General features: G+C 40.3%; 1 protein-coding gene across 9 annotated transcripts in view; it reads right to left on the bottom strand.

Annotated features, from left to right (window-relative positions):
- Positions 1 to 23,570, bottom strand: part of LOC128879548 (uncharacterized) — a 533,296-nt gene that overhangs the window by 467,697 nt on the left and 42,029 nt on the right. For 3 of the 9 annotated variants that reach the window (XM_054128802.1, XM_054128807.1, XM_054128803.1), the window contains exon 1: positions 10,496 to 11,098. In XM_054128802.1, the coding sequence (XP_053984777.1) occupies positions 10,496 to 10,768 (273 nt within the window). In that variant the 5' untranslated portion in view covers positions 10,769 to 11,098. Of the gene's footprint in view, positions 1 to 6,179; positions 6,437 to 8,453; positions 9,359 to 10,495; positions 11,099 to 12,256; positions 12,391 to 12,415; positions 12,928 to 22,737; positions 22,914 to 23,570 lie in introns of those variants that run through there. The other 6 variants (XM_054128810.1, XM_054128805.1, XM_054128804.1 and 3 more) reach the window with 6 other exon arrangements.

The raw sequence follows: 23,570 nt of genomic DNA on the forward strand, positions 1-23,570 counted from the left end.
AAATAACCATTAATTGAATTTTTAGTTGTAAATTACAAAATATTCGCAGCCACTCGCGTGATAGTGTCTAACAAAAGCTAGGTCTAAACATACTCAGACAGTACTTCCGTGAAGACAGCGTATGCATTAACAACTTTATCGTATTTCCCACCATGTGGAAATGGGTCAAAATACCCAAGCTCCGTAAACCTTGTATTAAAGCTAATCAAAAGATACGGCAGTTGTTAACCCACCTAACCCCAAGGAATTTAGAGCCCAATAAAACTCTCCGAGCAATAAACACAGCCATTCGCCTTCGACCAACAATTTAACACGTTTTCGTCGTAACAAACACCGAACAATATCTTTCCTGTATCATCGAATTCCATCAATCGCAACTCGATGACTGATTACGCTATCGCGCGTGCGTCTCACGAAAAATCGTGTATCACCGGTCATGTCCACACACCATACATAGATCGATTGCTACGATCGATCGAACCGTTCGACAAGAGCAAGGCAAACACTCGCGTCTTTCCTGTCAATCGAGGTTCCACGTGTCCGATGCGCGCGCAAACACATCGAACACAGCCAGAGTGGAAAAAAGGAAAGAAAACGGAGCGTTAGCGCCATTGGAGCTGTGATCAGATACGATTTCGTTTTCCGGCTATCACGTGTTCGTTGCATTTCCTGGAAGACTCTCGATAAGCCTTCTTTTTCGATACACGCACGGCTATCGAGGTAATGACGCACCGGGATAAGCGACGCGACGCCCGATAAAACTTTCCTGGCTCACGGCGACGGAGATTACTTCACGCTCTCGCGGATTTTCCAACGCGATCGTAAATTATCAATGTTACCATAAAATCCCTGCGCGCTGGGAACGCGATCATCGAGCAACAAGAACTTCACGTGCACGCGTGTACACTTGTCGCCGAGTTGAGATCAAAATATCACGTTGTATCGGCTGAGCAAGGATCTCAACGTCCGTTCGTAAAAAGATCGAACCCTCTCCGAGCAATCGACATGTTGCAACTATCTCCTCAGATATCGTTGTTTTGATTTACTTGTCAGAAAATAAGTTGATTGCCCGTACAGGACGCAATTAAGTAGAGCCGAAACGGTATGAACTCTTTTAATACTCTGCGAACATGGAGGAACATCGAGGATTAAGTCATTCCCTGCGCGACGGTCAGTGGAAGATACGAGATTTTTCAAACTGTCTTGAAAAGTTGGACAACTTGCTCGGCAACCTGGCATTTCTTCTGATTTATTAATGCTTAAGGCGCTATTCTAGAACTTTCAAAATATCTATTTTTTTTTTTTTTTTGAATTTTTTGTTATCTTTGTCGGTAATGTGTACAATGTGCAAAAATGACATTCATTTTCAAGAAGCAAGTATGCCAGCATTGGGTTTTAATCGTAATCGCAAGTAATGATTACTTTTGTATTTATCACAATTTGGAATAATTACTTTTGAATTAGAAAGTAATAAATTAAGTAATTCTTGCTTACTTTGTTTTTAGTAATTATGCAATACCTTATTCTTAATTACTGAGTAATTCAATTACTTTTTAATAATTACGTACAACTACCCAGAAATTAATTAAAAGGTATCCCAAAATAGTTAAAAATACCTAAAAGTAATTAAAAAGTAATTACAACTACTTTTTTAATTACTTGCAAGTAATTGCAATTACATGGACAGCAATTGTTAAAAGTTATGATTACTGTCTTTCGATTACTTTTAATTATTTTGAACTACTTTCATGTGCCAAAATCGGTGGCAAAAGTTGTTAAAATTAATTAATAGTAATTGGAAGGCACTAATCGTGACTTTTCTTGCAAAAGCGTTTATAAAAATTCCTTCTACATAGAATAAATAAACAATTCTCAAAGAGAACTAAGAATTGACGTTCTAGACTAGAATAACCCTTAAGCGATCAATATGGATAGGTATAATTAAAAAACGCTAAACTAATATTAATCGCGGAGAATATCGTAGAGTAACCTTCGAGGGGAAAATAGGTGAATCAAAATAACATTAAAATCAACCATAACACAAGACATTATAAATATGAATATGATTACTGCTGCTACAGAAATCGTTTTAAAGTGCAGAAAAGTGAGAAAATTGGAGTAATTTTGCTCAACGGAGACCGTTTAAATACAAAAATTGCAACACATGCACATGTTCATACGAACACCCTTAAACTTATCACCAAAAAATTGTCCGTTTATCTAAAACAAAAATTCTTAAATATAAACCACTTTCGAACCACCTCAATCAAACGATCTCTAAAGAAACACAAGTTGCTCCAATCATCACCTCCTGTTTTTACCGAGCACGGTATCATCCGTTACATCCGCACAACTTTGAACGCACCATCTTCGGATCTTAAGCGGTTTAGGATGCCCGCAATCAGCAAAAAGCCCGATATTTTATCCGAACAAACCAGAATCCCGACGTAAGAGTTTAAAAGACGACCGATAAAGACTTTTCTGGCTCGCGATGGAGGAGATTATTTCACGCTCTCGCTACTTTTCCGGACCGATCGTAAATTATCGATGTAACCATAAAATCCTCCGTGCCAGGAGGGCGAATCGCGAGCAACAAGAAGTCCGCGTGCGCCCGCTCGCGTACACCTGTCGCCGCGCTGAAATCAAAATATCACGTTATCGGGTGAATAACGTACGATCCCCGGTCTCCGGTTCTCCACGTGGCAAAAAATGGCTCGCGGATTGGTGGTACAGCGGAGGATTTACTCGGCTATAAGAAACATGCACGACGTGTCGGTGGACGAGGGGACGAGAAATCATCGTGGCCTGGACAAGAAACACGTAGCGAGCGCGGTTATGACGTTCCACCCGAGCGCGGTCGATTTTTTGCGACGCATCCAAGCGCGACGAGGAACGTCAACGGTGACGGAAGTCCTTCCACTAAATAGAAGAGGACGATGCGCTCGCGACGAAACGAGATTTACTTTGCAAAAGTGTCGAGACCTCCGCAATGAACCAACCACCGCCAACGGCCGCGTGGACCACGCGCTCAGGAGCGTTGCTAAGGCGCTCGCCGAGCCGTGTGAACCTGGCACCCGACTTTTCAAAAATTAATTTTTTCGTATAGAAAATGATAGTGTTTCGTTTGTACTTGATTGCACCGTCAATAGTTTCGTTTGCACCTAAAAGCTGAACGAATAAATGCAAATAGAAACCAGCCAGGTTGAAAGGGTTAATGCTAAAATGTATTCAATGCTGGTACGACTCGGCAGAAACATGATTTAGACTGCAGGGCTTCTTAAACTTTTTTCATTCACGATCCCATTTATGATTGTGATTCTTTTCGCAAACAAAATAATATAAAAATAACGATATGTAAATATTTTGTGATGATTTATTGATTAGGTAACAATGTATATAATGTATGTAATAAGATACATATACAATACATATAACAATATATATAAATATACAATATTTTACTAAAGATACGTAAATATTTTGTGATGATTTATTGATTAGGTAACAATATATATGCAGTCTTAGAACAGTGTTTCCCAACCTTTTTCATGCTATGCCCCACCTAAGCTTTTCCAAAATGCCCCCTCCCCCTCGATATATACATAATTTTGAATATTTAAACATGGAAATGTTCACTAAAGAAACACAAATGATAAGTTTTAAGAAATAATCGCTAGAAAATTATTGAACAAACACAGAAAGTAAATTTTTAAATTGCCTCCCCCCCCCCCCGCCCCTGTGGGCCTTACGTTGGGAAGCACTGATCTAGAGAATAATTCAAAAACGCCAACAAGCAATTCATCGTTACCGCTATCGAACCAGCGCGCATTTCAAAAATTTACGAGGACGCAAATTGACCAAAAAAAAAAAAAAGAAAAAACCGGAATGCAAAGGTACCACAGGATCGGCGTCCCGCGTGCCGTGCGGCCCGCGCGGCCACGGCACGGCTCGCGCCTGGTGGTGGTACCCGTGCCCCGATACTTTGGCCCTTTTTCTCCTCTTCGGTCGCGTTCCTCGTCTCCCGTTGAAATAAGAAGAAACGACACACGCGAGTCTCGAAACGAGATCGACGCACGCTGCTCTCTGTACGTCGCGAAGGCGTGGTCCGGGTGGACAAGATCGCATCTTCGTGGAACGCGGAGAGAGAAAGAGAGAGAGAGAGAAAGAGAGAGAGAGAACGAGATGGAAAGGGAGCGAGACGGCGAGAGAAACCAAAGTGGAGGGCAGAGGGGAAAGGTAAGATCTGCATGGCGGGGAATGCGAATAAGACCGCAACCGAGGGAAAGAAACGTGGAGGGGGGGGAGGGGGGCTACAGAGGGGGCGAGGACAGAGCCAATCCTGAAAATTGGAACGAGCGTGCGTGAAGGTAGGTGGGTCGGTGCACCGTTTGCGATGTAGACGTTATAGCGAAGGTATGGTCGTGCATACGTCCAGACGTTTCGTGTCTCGCGCGATATCAACCGCGCCGTGCAGAGCAGAGGTCACAGATAAAAGGCCGAGATAAGAGTACTTAGGACGCAGGTGAACTAAGTGTAAGCGAGTCGATAACCGGCCGCTATCTTATCGCCTCACTCTGCTTCGATACACCTCGCTCGGCCGATAGAGAGGAGCATCGGGGCCTAGATTCGAAACGCTTCCACGATCGTGTCGTGCTATAACGTCGATCGTAGAAAACCGAACGATCATCGTATCGATCGCCGGGGAACGTATACGGGCTCGTTTATGGATCGACCAGCCGTACTGCAACATGCTCGAATCATTCGATGGACATTTACGATCGACGACCGATCATTTCCGTCGCGTACACGCGCTGAAAACGATAACGACACGATCGAGGGGCTCTGTTTTCGATCACTGTTTCTTTCTTTTTTTTCTTTTTTTTTTTTTTTAAAGAAACGCGGAATTTTCAGGCGCGGTTCTACGTTGTTTATTAGCCGGGTGGTTAATCCGATGATTCCGCAAAATCGTTCGAGAATTTTAATCGCTGCTCGTATGTATGTTTACGATATTCAAGGTGATTTTTAACAGGTGATACTCTCGGGTTTGGATGACGCAAACGCGTCGTCGAGATTTTCGTGTAACGATGTCTCACGGTGCGCAGTATTGTCACGACTTCTCGGTGTAAAGTTGCCCATGATATTTGTTAAGTTGTAATACATGCTAATTTTAACAGAAGATTAAACGCGATGTCCCTGACCCAACAATGTAACAAAGGAAAGATAAACTTAACGGTTTTGAGAAACAGCATTTAAAATACGAATAAACTTATCTAGCTTCGAGTAAAATGTTGTATTTTCTTCGGTTTTAGAAGATAAAAATACGACATCGCTATCTGTGGACTTGGAACAATAATTTAAGAACTTTTAAATGGGAAGTTCGTAAACTAAATATTTAAAACACAAAGGAACAATTGGAAATACGATCGTATTTTAAATTTCAAAAAATCATTAGTATTTAAACGTTTCTGTCAAAATTTAGACTCTTTTATAATCGATCATTCGAAATCATAATTGTTACATCGCCTATTCGACAAGCTATTTTTACATAAATAATTCTGATTCGAAGTCCCGTGTTTTCTGTTTTCAAAATGAACATGATGTCACTAAAAGTACGACGCGTGTCTCTAACGAACCACTGAGTAATCTGAAAGAGAAAAAACATTTATTCAATTTTATGCAATAATTCCGAAGAAAAAAATTATTGAAAATATGCTTTTTTTGTGCGTTCACAGTGAAATGCCCACTTAAACAAAGTTCTCTGGCCAAACCTCCATTGAGAGGCAGAGGGCGCAGAGCCTAAACTCAATAGCCTGCTTCAGCCATTTAGCTATCTCTACTTTTCTACCAAAAGCGTCATTTTCATTTCATAAAATGACATAAATAAAATCGTCATTCGGCTCCCCGATCACTATCTCCGATTCGCTCGACGACAAACCTAGCCCAATAGCGGGCAGAGGTATCAATCACCAAAACACTGGAAGCGCCCGCCTGGAAAGTACGGCACACCGTCGAGAAATAAGAATTTCCGGCCGAGAACTCGGCTTGACACGGATATCCAACCAGCGAAGGCCGTCGCGCGTACCTTTCACGCTCCAAAACAATCGACCGGCAACGGGAATTCCGGGAAACGCGAAATACCGCGATGAAAGCGCGACGGGAGAGGAACAAAGGCCACTCACCGGATTAAGGCTGCTGATCGTCGACCCCTCGAACCTCGGAGCGTGTCACTTGCGCCGGATCGTCACGTTTTCCCGGCATGGGAGGTCACACACTGAGAACACACACTAACTCGCGACGGAACCACGCGAGCGGCGATCGGTCGCCGGCAGACGCGCGGATGGCACACGCGCGCACGTGACGCGGATCGGGATCGGTTCCCCGTCGGTAGAAGATTAGAAGACCGCGGCGATGTTCGACGTGTAATCCATGATGAACCCTGGAATAATCAGTGATTCTGTTTTATTAACGCTAAACCTATCGACGTTCGTTCGTTACTATTTCTATCGCGATGGAACAAGTGACTGGTCTTAAAGGTATTTTTTTGATACTCTTCTTAACCCCTTAACACTTTATCTACCGGGCTATTTAGAAACAGACTTTAATTCAAAGAAGAATTTTCTACAGTATCATATGCCAATCTAGGCTGACAATAATTCCTCCATACTGTTACTGGGTACGTTGAAAGCCAAGTCTGTGTCCAAACACTGAACATTGTAAGTAGACAAGAGTGAAAAGAGTAAAGAAATTCGAATAACTAAATACTCCAATTAAAAAGGCTAAAAATAGGCTCCCGGTAAATCAAGTGTTAAGCTACAACCACGTGTGAGACTCGTGGTCGGATATTCGGGCCAAAACTGATATCGAATATTGGTTCCAAGCTGTTGGAGCTCAAATCGTAGTTTAAGCGTAGCAAATGTCTTGTAAAGATATTTTTAAGGGGGAACAACGCTGTGACAGGGACAAAAGAAGACCTTCTTGACAATTTCTTCTGTGTCGCTTATTAAATTAATTAAAGATTAGGAGAAGGATATATTATTAAGGATACCTTAACCCTCTTCAGGGACGATTTTCTTTTTTGTTATTATCAAATTGTTGTTTTTTTTTTTTGTTATCGACAGTAATTATAATTATAAAAAACTAAGTGTTTACATATGTGGCCAAGGGCGTGAAGAGGTTAAAGTGGTTTTGTAAATTTTTGTATTGAACATTAATAGCATAATCTCTAGCATGATTTATCTGAAAAATAAAAGGAAAAATATTTTCTTAATCTACATAAATGTAGCAATCGTTGAGCATTGTCATTTTTTTTTTTTCTAAATTCTGCTCCATTTTTTCACAAAATGGCGCAATATCTCAAATGTTCCACAAATTTTGTTTCATTCTAGAAGTCATAAAAATAGTAATTTTTAAGATATTATAAAACTGCTAAACTTAATGATTGCTACATTTATGTAGATTAAGAAAATATTTTTGTTTTCAGAAATTTCTTACGGACTGAAATATTGTTATGCATACTTGTTATGCATATTGTTAATTTTTATTATTGTGTAATACGAAAATTTACAAAATCCCTTTAATACATTCTTAATAATATATTAATATATTCTTAAAAATATATTCTTCCCCCAATCTTTAATTTGTTAAAGGATCGGTATTCCTTCCTGGTCGATGTCTTTGGGCATAACCTCCTTCGAGCATGCGTGCTAGAACGGAAGTTAAAAGTCCGTGATTGCGTACAATTACCGGAGAATGTACACAATCGCTGGTGGAAGTGTAAATAATGGTCGAATCGCGTATTTTGCGGCATGGTAAAATACCGTGGAATGCTTAACCTTGTTTACGACGATGAAGATCAATTATAAAAAAAGTCTGTGCTCGTTAAATTGAGTAAGATATTGAAAACGATGAATGATTTACGAGCTCATTTGTGATTGCAAATCAACCGATATCGTACACTCGTGATGGGATATCAAGATACGTATACAATGCAATTACAAAGATATAATAATAATAAACAGCAGGAACGAGTATAAAGAGTATTATAAAAATTATACACCTGGAAGCTCGCATACATATAGAGAGAACCCAGAAAGAAAAAATCTCTCGAGTATACAAACTTGTATTTAAAGTATAGAATGAAACTTTTTTTTGTTTGGATAAGTATAGAATGAAATATAAGAATGAAATAATAGAATATATATATAAGTATAGAATGAAACTGATCCAAACAAATCTCCATTCAAATGTGTCCATAATTATGAGAGTGGTCTAAGTCGTATATTTCTTGAAAAAAATTACATTGATTTAGTTTAAAATAACGTAGTGTGAAATAACTGATAAACTCTTTTTCCAATTTTGTCTTAGACCACTTTCATATACTCAAATGAACGTCGCAAGTAGATCACTATACTGCAGCTCTATTCGTAATCCGTTACTATACTTGTTTATATTACCAACTCTTTTAACACCGACCCAACAAGTTGAACCCGAGTACCGAGGTTACCCAACGTAACTTATTATACCCACGTTCTCTAGAATCAATGGCGGCAAAAAAACTATCAACAACAGAGGAATACCAACTACCAGACATGTATTTATCGTTCCAGTAGCCGCGAAATTCCTAGCTAATCGGTAATCACAACAACGGAGCAATCACTGGCCGACAGCGGTATTGTCGTCGCGATGATAGGACGCGCGGTAACGTACTGACTGTACGAGTTAGCACGACGATTAGGCGACTAATCGCGACTCGGAAGGTGCTCGGATAACGGGCGGTGCACGCAAGGGCGCCTGTCCGATCATCGGCCCGTCACGGCTGATACGCGCGTAAACAAAGCGTCGCGACGGACGGCTTCGGTTCTCGCCCGCGCACTAGTTAACCGCGGCCTCGGGCGCAGGTTACCGCACGCTCTTCTACGCGAACGAAGCCGTACGAACACATCCGAACGCCGGAACCGTCGTGGCGCGAATAGGTTGAACGTTTCTTTCAATCCTATCGCGCATACCGCACGCGTTGGTAGCCAAAACTGCTGGCACAACGCGCGTCAACTGCACGCGCGACGGTATCCGCGGGCTCTGCGGGCTCCCGCGGAACCGATTGAGGAAACGGGAGCGTCCGCGCGATGATTCGGAAAACTGTGACACGGAACAACCGCCTCGGTCCAACTGTGCGTCGCGCGGCCTCGTCAAAAGCGTCGGTGCACGCTTCGCGGGAGATACGAACGCGATAGGGACGTCATCGCGCGTCGACGAACACCGCCGCACGACTTCCGAGCGTCGCGTTGTTTGCAAACAGCGGCGGACCGGCCCGATGTCGTTCACCTTTAACGTACTTGTTCCGTGGATTTATTTAACGTTGGATCTCGACGAAACTTCGCTTGATTTATATTTCATTGAACACGAACCGTACGAGCCTATTTCGATGTAAATTGATCGCCACAGTTTTACGAAAAGGGAAATTTTGTCATTTTAATGACGACTCTTATGGAAGATATAGATTTTTATGTGAGTTTCTTCGATTGATATGAAAATGCAATTTAGAAAATTGCTGAAAATTTGATATGTTATAAGAATCGGTGTTATATGCAATTATAAAAAAAATAATGATAATTGACTGCCCCGTACTTGGGGTACAATTCATTGAAATTTGAAACTGAACGCGGAGAAGTTGCGCGGTAACAGTCACGTTGCTACAATTGCTACAATAGCTACAATTATTTCTCGAGTACAGTAAAGACTTTATAAATGCACAAATATCTCTACTATAAATGTACCGAAACCATCACTAGGAGCACAAGAGATAAATGAATTTTTCTTCATTATAAAATAGGAAGCACTTCTTCAAAAGTGACATTTGGAGTTTTTATTGCAAAAGAAGTAAATGGCAAAAAAATATGCTCTTTGTTTTAAACACCTCTAAAAATGCAATATTAAATTTTTCAGTGGGGAATTTAGGTTCATATAGAAGAAAGTTATTTCTTTAAAGTAAATTTAAATCCCTATTGATTTCAAATGAAAACTGTGGCCCCTAGAACGTACACAAAACAGTTACGTTTGATGGGGAGCTTCGATAGGTGATATCTTCCATATTTTACGAGGAAATACTTCTAAAAAATTACAACGTTTACTTGAATATATGTATAAAATGTTATCAACCTCCCAGTGGTGGGGATGGTTTTTCAATGAATTTATAGTAGAGATATTTGTGCAATTATGGAGACTTTACTGTATTCGAGAAATAATTGTGGCAACAACCGCGACTGTTTCATTAAATTGTATACATTTCTATCTTGCTAAAACAATTCATGCAGATCACTAAAAAAACAAAGTTTTAAACCTATTTCCCTCCTAAACTTCAACGTCACGTGGACGTACACCTTCAGGTACACAATAGGACATCGAGACTCCATCATCATGCGTCGCCGAGCATCGTGCAATTTCAATGTTGTTTGCAAACAGCAGCCAATGGGGTTGATGTCGTTCACCTTTTACTCACCAGGCGTGTCGATATGTAAATGATGCCTATCATCGACGTGATCGGTAACCATCGGTCATAACTAGTGGTACGAGAAGCTGGATGCAAAAGTACTATGACTTGAGCGGTGCACCTGACTGCACTTAAGCTTGCTGGGATGGGGAATGGTTTCCTGCCTCTATCTGCGACACACGAAAGAAAGACTGGAACTACTCGATCTGCAACAGGGTTCGCTGAACTTTTCCTGAAAACAAATAAAACGGCCGATTTAAACATAGCGAACATCGAAAACATCCGAACAATAATTGACGTGTAATAAAATAGATCTAGTATGTAACAATCTGTATGTACAGTTGCATGCAAAAGTTTTTTGGCCGAAAGTAATTTTCGGATTAAGTAATGTATAATGGGTGTAAAGTCGAAATAAAAATATGTAATAGTTAAACTGCGGATCTTTATACAAAATAAAATCTTCGCGAACGTGTGTACAAAAATTTAACCTAAATAGGGATTTATTTTATTCTGCAAATATTATAATATGAACTTTACACTCAATCTTTTTTATATTCATATACATTGCATATAGTATATTATATATATTGCATATTGTTTGGATTTTGTAGTTTCTTGCACATTCAAATTTCCTATAAATACATAAAGATCCGGAGTCTAATCATAGTAAAGAGCTTTTATTATACTTATAGAATGTGTAATTTAAAAATTCTATACAGCAATAAATACCTAAGTATAATAAAAATAATATTTTTCGCTTCTTCATGAGCGTTTGAGCAAATTCCTAATAGTTACAATTCGGTCCGTTTTGTTTACGTTACCAATAACTAAGGAAGCTAATAGGGACAAATAGAACAGTAACGGAATGGTTATTGACTAACAGTTTGAGGACTCTGCATTTGAAATATTTATGAAATATTTATCCTACTATACAATATATTGTAATTGTTCCTAAAGTACTAGACGACTGGTTTAAACTACTCTTAAAACGGGACAAATTTGATAATTTAACATCTATATTTTATGTCAAAACAGTTTGAACACTCTGTAACATTTGAAATATTCATCTTACTATAATAATTATTGTGTAATATAGATAATAATATAATTGTTCATGAATTGTCTTCAAATTGGACGTAGTACAGAGGTAAACGAAAGTAAAATAAAAATGATTTTGAATCTAGAATAGAAAATCTGAGTATTTATAAAATATTCAAATTTGACAATTTAACATTTATATTTTATACTAAAATACATGTAAGCATATTTCTTTGATAATCGAATCGAAGCTTTCGCAGCTCCAATTAAAGCTGTTTTGTTAACACATTGAGGACAACAACAAAAAAGAGTGCAGTAGGCAATGTGTTAAATAATAAATCAAATCTATATTAAATAATTGCTCTACCACCCTAAGCCAAAAAGTATCTAACTTTCTTAAAACTGAAACAAAATTCTTAACATGTTCTCATATATAAAATACAATAAACATACTTAACCATATTTCCTGTTTCAGTTCTAACAAAGTTCTAAAGTATTTCATAATCTAAAAACAATTTCAATCGATTTAGACGCAAAATCTACAGAGACGAGAACTCAAGCACGTCACTTCGTCTTAGAACGTTCCGTAAACATAAACACAAAGCATAACTGTATTCATTTTTCAAACATTAATTTACATCAACGGCTCCGAATAAATTATACTGTTCTCTAGAGCCCAAAACAACAATTTGCCAATCCTGACATAAAATCTGAATGAAAAACCACTCTTACCTCGCGTGCCACACAACGCTGCAATGCGTGGCCCGCGGGCAACGATCAACCACTGATCTACCGCGGATCGCGGCGCGATGAAAAATCGTACGCGATCCAAGCAGGAAGGTAACAACGCGATCGCTGAGAGAACGTGCACTAAAACGTATATCGACTTACGAGTTATCACTGCGATGTAAACAAACCGATTCGGTCGCGCTAACTGCCTGCGTCAACTGTATTCGTCGTTCGGGTCAAACAGACGAGACGTGTACCGCTCATACGAGACTCGACGAACTCTTCCGAGCGTCGCGACACGACCCAGCGACGCTTGATTTGATTTCGCTGCGAGCAACCGGTGCCGCGTTCCGCCGTGTCGGCAATTACGTTTTGATTAGAGAAGTTTAAATGCAATTATTCGCGAGACGGGCTCTCCCGGTTCACGTGGATTCGGCGAGTCTCCGCCGGAAGGTTTGTTTGATCGAGGCGGCTTTAATTATAGAACAGGAGTGATACGAAGCGTATGCGCGCCGATCCGAGAAACGACGCCCGAAGATTAGGCTGACCGCTCGCGGAAGCGGAACTGCACGAACGCGACCGAACGCGCCGGTGAAATTATTTTCGCGCCTCGGCGGATTATTTGAACCGTCAAAATATAGCGGTGATTCAGGGATCTGGCGACCTTTGTTTCGGGCTCGACTTACACCGCTGTTAGTTGATTCTGTCGTTAAAGTTTCACCAAGGTATCGAGACTATTCAACAGCGCTATCAAGGATATTGGTATGAAAGAACGTTGGGAGCAGAAGTGGGTAATATTTGTAGAGAAAATATTTTAAATACTATTCTAAATAATAGATTCTTCCGAATTGAAATAAAATAGTATTTCAAATAGAGTACAAAATTTCAGCAAATAAAATATTTTACTGTGATAATGTGAAACGTAAAATACGATAGTTTATTTTGGTAATCCATAGTTGAAGCATAAAGATAAATATTTTATTTTGGTAATCCATAGTTAAGAGTAAAAATTAATATTTTATTTTGATAATCTAACACATAAAATATGTTTCATTTTAATAACATAAAGCATAAAATAAAATACTTTCCATAGTTCTTAACTTGAAAATAAACTGTATATATATATGATACACAGATGAAGAAACTATTTCTTGCAAATATTATGATTTCTTGCGATTGAAAAATATCCCATTCCATCACTCACTTTATGAAGATTATTATTCAAGATTCTTAATACAAGTATTCATTGAAGAACTACATTGAATGTATGATTATAATGCAGAGGAAAAGTGCTTCGTTCGTTTTAGATTACCAAAATAAATATATTTTACACTATAATTTAGTAAAATAAAAATATTTTATTTGTTGATAATAAATTAAATAAATAAAATATTACGAACTATGACACAAATATTTTCAGTGTTTTTCAAATAAAATATTATTTAAAGTATCATTTTAAATACTTTTGATAACAAATGAAACATTTTATTTTTAAAAATACATGCATGATCCGAAATAAAATATTTATTTACTATTTACTATTTAAAATACGTATTTTACCCAGCTTTGGTTGGGAGACTACATTTGGTTCATCAGAGAAATGGTGTCAAAGAAGAACAGAAGACAAAGAAAAGGCCAAAATTATTTCTAATCGTGTTTCTAATCGAAATGAATTAAGGAAGAAAATTATGTAGCATTATATTTTTAATGTAAAAATATAAAATACAAATATATATAATATAATGTAAAGTACAGACATGTGCCACGTTTAATTGTATCATAATCATGTGTACTTTTATTAAAATTAACGTTTCCTATATAAATAGGAGAAAAATACGAAAACAGAGTAAAATTGGAATTTTTGTACCTTTACTCAATTGTTCGTAACTCAGGTATTTATCCATAGATTTTATTCAACAGAAGCTTCTTTTCTTCGTAAAAGTGCGATCTATAGGCGAACAATAAGTAACTGGACATAATTTGACAGTGGCTATTTTTACATGGCGATGGAAGAAATGTTCGTGTTTTATTTTAGCCGAAATATAGCAGATTTTCATATATATTAGCCCGCAACACTGAAACTATTGAACCGATTGGAAAACAATGTTAGAAGCAATTGCTGGAAATTTGATTATCTTTAATATGGCATCTTGCGCGACTCAGTCGGACGTTTCTACCTCGAGATATGGCCTAAAATGTTTTTATCATACCTTCCACTAAAAACGTCCATATGGTAGTTAAAATTTGGTAACATTAGAAAATAACGTTAAATAAAAGCGCAAAACTGCAAATATAAAAGTTCTCTGGATTTGCCCTTATATATATTCGAAAGAAGTTAAAAGGTCAAAGCAATTACCGAACAATAAAAATTTATACCTTCTTTTAGAGTCTGTTGACTCGTTTGAATTATTTAGAGATAATATACTACAACTTCCAATAATTATTTCTTGTTAATGTACAACGTGAAGTCCAAATATTATACAAAACTGATTAGTCACGACTAATATAATGTCATCTGCGTAATTTATTTGCTATTCAATATTGCTAAATGTCGAATCCATTGCCAAAGCGAATCGCGGTAATAAAAGAACATCCTGTACACATCAATTGCAATCAGTATCCTTCCCAACATCTTAACACGGAGACTGGTTAGAACACTTATAAATACGTTACATTACGACCAATGAATGCGCGCAAAAGAAAACAGTAACAGCATCCTAGCATCCGCAGGAGTCTGTATCAACGAAACCATAATCTTCTCGCTACATGCTATCGCTAATCATCGACAGCTACCTAGCGACGGCCTCAAGATTCCAACCATTCACCATTTACCGCTCCAATCAGGAGCTGGCAACTTTGTTGCAAAAATTTCCCAGGGATTCTTGCTTTTAGTTGCCAAGACTCCTAAACAAAAATGTTAAGATCACACGAGAACTGTCTATGTCGATATCTTATCGGTTACACGTTATATTTTAACAAAAATTAAATACGTACACATATTAATGCAAATTTATATTTCTTGTATACTATGTAGTACAAATTCAAATTTGTATAGATATCAGATACAAAAATGAAATTTAAATGAAAGTGTCTCTTCTTGTCTTCTGAACTCCCTAACGTGTATTTTATTATTGATATCTTATACATCTTTTACTACATTTCTACATATTTCCAGTTGCTATTGATGTATAATCATCCACAGTCTACTGATAAGCTGTTCTTAAGATATAGAACAAAATAGAGGTTATGCTGCATACTCTTTAATGATATATTTAGATAAGTAAGTATACAAATATGTATTTGTAGGAGTTTCATATGTAGAGGGCCAGAGATGGGCGAAACCCTAGGCTTCGAATAAATCCAAAGTTATCGGCATACTTCAGATTTATTCGAAGCCTAGGGTTTTGACAATTACTGTATAGTGTATAGGACCATATATGAGCACACTTCATGCCCATAGGTTGGTACCATTGCGGAGGGCCTCTCACCAATAAATCACTCAATAAAAGTACGTTTGCTATCTTCATTTTATTGTTTATAAAGTTTTAAGGCCGAAATTGTAAAATCAGGCTTTGCAGTGGTGTGCGTCAAGGTATAAGGAATATTTTTAAACCAGAATTATTAGAAAATATTGCTTCTTTGCTTCAATATCCTGGAAAAAAATCATGCTAGCCTAATCGCCATGTCCTCGTCTCTCCTGCAATTCTTGTATCGCTCTCTCTGTCCTTGCCCCGGAGTTTTTTACCTTTTCCGCACCTGTCGCTGACCTGACAACTCGGAGTATGGCTCTGGCTCCTGCGCACCCTTAAGAAGTGCTAATGTAATCACTTATTGTATTCACTTATTAATAATAATATGTATGAGAAATCCTTCTGTAATGAATTACTTATTCTACCAGCAAATGATTATGGGCCCAGGGGCTACGTGAAAGGAAAAGTAAAGGACGTGGTTGGAAACAGTGTGTGTAGAAACGCCACGTGCGAGTGAATATAACCTCGAAGTGCATACAACCACGTGCTGCAGAGATGGCCACAGAAGGTAAAACTTACGGTATTTGTAATTTAATATTTTTTATATGCGATATAATATAAGATGTTAAAATTTGAAGTTAAGTTCCTATAGAAAATAAGTACAAAAGACGTGTAAAAATCGAAAGAAGCGAAGTGGCTGCAAAACAAAAGAAGAGGAAGAGATGTATCACTGGATATAGAAAATGTTGTAGATAGTTAATAATCAAGTGTTAGTGTAATAACCTCTTAATTAACCTCTTCATGCTCTTGGCCACACATCTAGACGTTCAGTTTTATATAATCATAATTACTGTCAATAATAAACAGAACAAACAAGTGATAATAACAAACTAAATCGTCTCTGAAGAGGTTAGGTTCCTTTAGATCCCTACTCTTGATGTCGGTAGCAATACTTGTCTATCGTATTGTACACAAACTATGCTCCTGTAGTATCCTACGTAACCTAGAATATAAAAGTTGAGTACAAACAGGCATTAACCTTTTGCCCTCAAACTATTCCTCACAGGCACTGATTTACCTTCGACCAAGAAAAAGGTCAAAGTCACCTTTGCAAAGAGTGCAGAGAGCTAAAAATGGCGAAAAGCCTGGAATATCTTGACGAGTTCGGAGTTATTCCCAAATTAATCTCCTGGTGTTCATGATCCTATACAGCATCCTCTAAACCCAAGTAACATAAACGTACCGGTGCCAGTCCACATTTAACTCGCGATATTCGCGCGTGTCATCAAAATCACAGATAAACGATTACCGTTCGAGCCGAAGCATCCGAGGCTTCCGAGATACTCAGGCCACGCCAGAGTTATCAAGGCCGATAAAGAATTTCAAGGTTAACCAAGACGTCGAATAATATTCAAAGAGATAAGGATCTCCTCGAGAGATTCGAATGCTCGTCGCAACGGCCACCTAATTCGTGCCGGGGAACCGGATAGAAACACCTAACGCCCCTGTTCGTTCCCTCGTGGCTTAATCAACGTTGAAAAACAGACAACTAAATTACCGAGCGAATGCGTGCACGGAATCCGCTGGAATTGGAAATCTCGAGTATTCCCGGATGGTAAACGACGCGGCGCAATAGCGGCCAGTCGTTCCCCGTCGTTGTTCGTAGCCTCCTAATTAAGTTCCGCGCGGTCGAAGCGTTATTAGCGCAACTACGCAATGCGTCGCTCCTGAGAGGGTCCTGCGACGGTTAGCGTCCACGGGGGGAGGGCGCCATTAAAGTCGACGCGTTGCCCCGTGGAAAATATCACGCGACGTCGCATAAATATAGCGAGCGTAAGAGCCAATAATAAAATCGTAAAAGTGGCTCGAAGTTCAAAAGGGAGGCGCGGCGAGGCCGGACCTCCGTTCGGTTGAACGCTCGCGCTATTTAAGCCCGGTTCACTTGCTCGCTCGCTAATGGCGCAGCGGCGGCTTTTGCGCGAGCGACTCGTTAAGGCGTCCGCTATTCGCCTTCGTCCTCGCCGTACCTGCACGCGCGTAAGAATGTTTAAGAATATCTGGATGTATTTATATACAAGGTGGTCGATTTTATATTACTGTTCCGGGAAACGATCGCAAAAGTACGGATACGCGTGCAATCTTACCGATAGGGCTTGGCGACTATTCGGATATCCGGATATCCAGGTAACGCGACGTCGCGAAGTACACTGCGTATCAAAATTATACGAACACTTGGATTTTTTAGGACACAGGGTCTTTAAACAGTTTTTTATTAAAATTAATTGAACTACGATATTCACTTTATATTTCAATATGCAAAGAATTAACGTTACTATAGCTAAAAGTGAATTTTTATAACGTATCGAAAGATATTAAATTACTTATTTAAACAAGAATTTTATTAAATTTCGTGTGAACTTCATTTCTTTGCTTGAACCTTACTTTGTTCGTATTCGGAAAGGCTAAACTTTACTTTGGGCACACGAAATTATTGACTTCTTTTTAATACCATTTAGTAGCTTTTGATGCCTAGAACACAAAAATGGAAGTTTTTATATTAAGAATCCAACGGTTACAACGTTATGGATATGTAATATGTAATATCGACTACTTTTGGCTGCACTTTACTTTGGCGGACGTACAATTTTTGAGTTTCTTTTACGTAATCCTGTAGATTTTGCCGAGAAAAATCCGGAAACGCGTAGAAATTCAATCGCACAGGATCACCCTGTATAGATACATTCAGGAAACACGTGTACGCAAACAAACACACGGACATGAATGGCGATGTGCGCACGTACGCGCGACCTCGGCCGCTCCAATTCGCCGTTAATTGGGCGACATTTTCGCCGTGAGCCTTTTTACGCTCCTGGCCTATCTCAACGAGCTTATATCCTGAGGAGCGGGCATAAATTACGGCGATTACCGCGGCCGCTGCTGTACTCCTCCCCGAGAGTCGATTCGGCTCGCTAATTATCGGCATCGTATAAATTTCCATCGTTTTCAACCAGCCGTGCAGCTCGCTGCCTTACAACGCATGCCGCCGATAGAGAAATAAACGCCCGCGTTATGGCACCACCGTTAATACGCCCCTGGTGAGCGGTTTCACGCTCGCAACGCTACCCCCGACTTTGGGGACCTTAACTCTTCGAGGCACGGGATTTAAAAGAAAAGGGTAACTCAAGTTGTACTGGAGAACGGTGCCAACAACTTACTAATGCGTTTTGTTTTTTAGAAGAACCTAACCCAGACCTAACCTGACTTTGGAGAGCTTAACTCGTCGGGGCACACAATTTCAAAGCGCATCTGTAACGACACCTCCGCTCCTCACCACCAGAGGGAAACCGCGCGGTCCGTGCGTTTCTCACAAGCACTCAGTCCCGCCTAACAGTCATATGTAAGGGCCTGTTCGATAGCCTTACTGACGAGTCCACTACAGGGTCCCCCAAGCTCTATTCTTGTGAACATGAAGCCCGACTTTAATTCGCGCCCGGACTACCGGCGGCGCCAGTGTCACTTCTTTACGTACCATTGAGTTCATATACTGTGTCAGTGGGACGGAAGTCAAATCTGCCATCATTGTTCTGTGTAAGTTTGTATTGTATGTTTTCATTTTGTAATGTATAAAATGCGTGTGTAAACTTACTTTTACACGATCATGTAAACACTGCTCGGTGATCGAACTCCTTGACCTCCCAAAGGTATACGCCCTAGTAGTTTCTGTGCATTTATGGTAGAGATATTTGTACACTTATGGAGACTTTACTGTAATTGTGAAACCTAACGTAAGAGACAAAGCGTTGTATTTAAATCATGAATAAATCTATGATTTGTGTAAGGTGTTTCCCGCTTTGTCTATACTCCCGTCCGATCCCTGTACCCTTCCGCCCATTGATCGAAGGTATACACCACCATATGCCGATCAAAAAAGAGAATAGATAGACAAGCCCTCTCCATTTTACGTTCCATCGAGGTAAGTACTTGGAATCCCCGTAAGACTCTAGTCACGAACAATTGCAAGGAAGATTGCTCTTGGGTTCTATGGTACTAGTAAAGTCTACGCCAACGCCACCTGGGGACGAACCCCTAATATAACGACATGCGTGGAACACGCTAATTTGTCCAGGAAAATCACTGCCACGACGCACCTCTTCTCTCGTGAAAACTTTATCAGTCCATCGCGGCTGCATTCGCTCGAAAGGTCAGGTGTCACGGAAAAGTTTGATAGAGATGACGAAAAACGGAGCGTAATCTCCCCGTGCGTAACGCAAGCAATCGGGGATTTAACAGTGCACAAGGGGAGGGACAGGTGGTGGACAGATTCGTCGCGACAAAAACGAAGCAACAATCTATAAAACGATTTCTCGCCAATCGTCGTGCTCGACATAACTGGCGCGCGCCGGCATTAGAAATTCCAGCCGCGGTGCAACCGCTGGTTTCGCTGAAAGACCTGATAGATTTTCTGTCGGTCTCTGTCTGTTAGGCGCACCGTCGCGCCGGCGCGTGCAGCGGCGTAAACGCAAAAACGGCCGCGACATGCCCGCGGAGACAGAATCGAGGCAGAAACCTATGGGGATCCCCGGCGCGAACCGCTTCGGGTTTTCTTTTTTATTCGTCCGCGTGACGATGCCTCGCGGCATATATATCCTGGCCAGGCACATAAATTTATCGTCCCGGCTGATCAGCACTAATAAGACCGCAGCAGGCACGCGCTTGGTGGCTGGCGTCGCGAGGCGAGCGCCGTTCAACCAGTTTCCCCGATATAAACAGCATTTTTCATCGCTCTTAAAGCGATTCCTCTCGTTCCGGAGTGAGGTCTCACGCCGGACGAGCCACCTCGATGAGCGCAGGCGCGCGCACCGTGGGGGAACGGTAGCCCTTTCGGATCTCCGACAACAAACTCGCTCTTCGTGTCGTTCATTCAAATTGCTCGTTCGAACGGGGACCGATCGCCGACGAACCACCGAGAGAGCTCCCGTGTACGTGAGCCGTACGTGCAAACGTCGGGCATTCCTTGTAACACCATCCTTCAGCCTCTGCTGCTCGTCTCGACGCTCTTCCGCGGTCGTCGAGCCCGGAGGAGGCGAGAACAGAGCCGCAATTTGCGTAATTGCGATACCTACCCCCCACTCCCTTCTCGTGCCTACCCCGTGTCAAGATGCGACTCTCTTACAGCCCTCGCGGCCATCCCCGTCTGGTACTTATCCAGAGCGGTTCGCTTAGACTCCCCAACGTGCCAATTTTTTTGTTACTTTATATGGGGGTTGGAGGTTGCTTCGACTTCTGAGTCATTAGCGACCGGGACCTACAGCTCAGATTTCTCTGTCGAGGTTTGTTCCTTTGAGGAAATTAGCGTATTTGGTATTGTGGAATTTTGTTCGTGGCGCGTACGGCGGATGAGGTAAGTTATATAGTGGTGTTTAATGCATTTTTCGTGGTGTGGGTCATCGGTGACCCCCACGGCAGTGAACATGTCAAGTAGCCGAGTGTCCACAAACTAGAGAAGACTATAGCAAAGGAACTAGGGTGTTAGCTCCACCTAATCCATAGTAGTAGAACGTCACAAAATCACGGACATGAGAAACTTAACTAGTTCGATCGCTGTAATACAGTAGAGACTGGATAAGTGCAAGACAGGATGGACTGGATAAGTGCAAGATGACTATCCTCACCACTGGGAAGGGTTCCCCCTTGACACTCGGCGAGTGAGCAGTGTAATATCATCCTAACCGATTGATACGCTTCTGTCGAGTGCTTTCTTTCCTCGAACTCGAACCAAATGTAAACACAGAATAGAAACCATAACTGGATAAATGCAATGTTTAGGTCCCAATTTTCCACATTGATAAGCCGCCAATAACAAAAATACGTATATCCCAAGGCGGAGCGGTACCAAAAACGAGCAAATCTCTAAAGGACTTTTTTCCTTAGTTTATCGATACCCTACATGCTAGCAATGTTTCGACACTTAAATTAGGGACACCCCGCATAGCAACAGCAAATACCGTCACGTGTTTCCGAGAATGTGAACGGAGTAAAACTAAACAAATCGCGTGAATAGCGAACCTATCATCGTTTCGGGACACCTACGTGCTTTTTCCCGACGCTCGCCTCGTGCATCTTGCTATCTGAATAATGCCGCTCCGATTTACAAGTCGATTTCGCTTTCTATGCTTAGCCTAACCGTGCCCCGCGCGCCGACATAGTCTGGCTTACGTAAATCACTCGTTTCGCGGGAACGCTCTTTTCCCGAGTGTTGATTCTATTCACCGGCGATTCAACTATGTCGTACACTCGACCGGCAAATGTAAATTACAAGCTTAACGAGCGGCTGGCTGCCGGTCGAGCGCTTGTTGTAAATCGTAACAGACGCGAGTTTACTCGCGAAATGATCGAAAAACGATACTTCGAACTGGGAACACGACGCCGTTATATGGGGTCGTTACGTGTGAGTTGTCTCTTCCTTTTCAGCGAGAGAAAAGTGCACTAGAAAGTATTGGAATTATGATTAATAATCGGGTAGACGATACTAATTGAGGCTTTGGAGGGCAAGCTGTCTCTTTTAGGGCGGAAAGCATAACGGCAGGCGCCCGAAATTGAAACATGAATCAAGGGGTGTGCTGCAATAAGGAGGCAGCTCCTTTTTTTATGGTTTTAAGGACAGAACATGATCACGTGTTTAAAAAATTCCTTTTTATCGTGGTGTAACGAGACAGCTCTGGTCACTAAAAAAATTAATGTCTCTTTGACGGAGACAGAGCAAGAAGAATTTTGCACTAATCTTACGATTTTTTGTATTCTGCTTTTTTTATTTGCATCGCCAAATGTTTTAAGAATGAAATAAACATGTGTTTGAAAGAAAATTTTGTTTTCTTTATTCGAAAAATCCCTTTTTCAGGTGTTTGCAGTGCGTAGGCTACACGCTAGACGGCCGCAGTAGTGTAGGCTACGCGCCAGACAGCCGCAGTAGTGTAGACTACGCACTAGACGGACGCAATAGTGTAGGCTACTCACCAGACGGCCGCAGTAGTATAGGCCACGCTGCACCGGCATACTCGCGGTCTGATTGGTCGGGGTTTTCTGTTAATATCTGCTTAACGAAGCCTCAGACAACATTTTCGCTAAGGTGAAAGTTTCAAATCACCTCCCGAACCACTACTTCCAAGCACCTCCAGCATTTTTGAAACAACCTGTATATACATATGAAAAAACAGTTTCAAAATTTGTTTAAAAACATACAGAAATATAAAATTAAAAATTGCGCAAAAGATTTGTAAAATTGTATTTATTATAGTTACAAAAATTATACACCCTATTTTTGATCGAAACCGCATTGTTTGCAAAACATAGATAAAAGAGAATATTTTACATTACATTAAAATTTTACATTAAAATCTCGCGATCCATAGTTTGAGAAACCCCAGAGAGTGCATTCGATATTCGTGAAATAAAAGCATTTGTCAATTGTTATCTATCGATATAATTTTGTCTCCTTTTTCGACTTGAATCTGTACAAGTACTTTTCAGTGTTTTCTTTTTTTTCTAACCAACAGGTAATCAATTGGGAATACTTCGAAAGAAAAATGAAAGGAGCATCTCTTTCTTTCCACGGTGGAGACATAAATTTTGTCGTCCGAGCAGGACGATTGACTCATTGTTCCGCACCGATCGATACCGCAGAATCACAAATCCTTTCAAAAGGGAAATAAATGGGAAGAGAAAATTCACGGATTTATGGATTCCTTTTTCTACTATAAATACATAAGATAAAATTAGACGAACGAGCTCTCGAAGATAAAACAAAAGAAGAAGTGCTTCCGTTTAATTAGGTAAGCCATTGAATTTTA

This window comes from Hylaeus volcanicus, chromosome 7 (assembly GCF_026283585.1).
Source record: "Hylaeus volcanicus isolate JK05 chromosome 7, UHH_iyHylVolc1.0_haploid, whole genome shotgun sequence".
In the NCBI taxonomy this organism is placed as follows: Eukaryota; Metazoa; Arthropoda; class Insecta; order Hymenoptera; family Colletidae; genus Hylaeus; species Hylaeus volcanicus.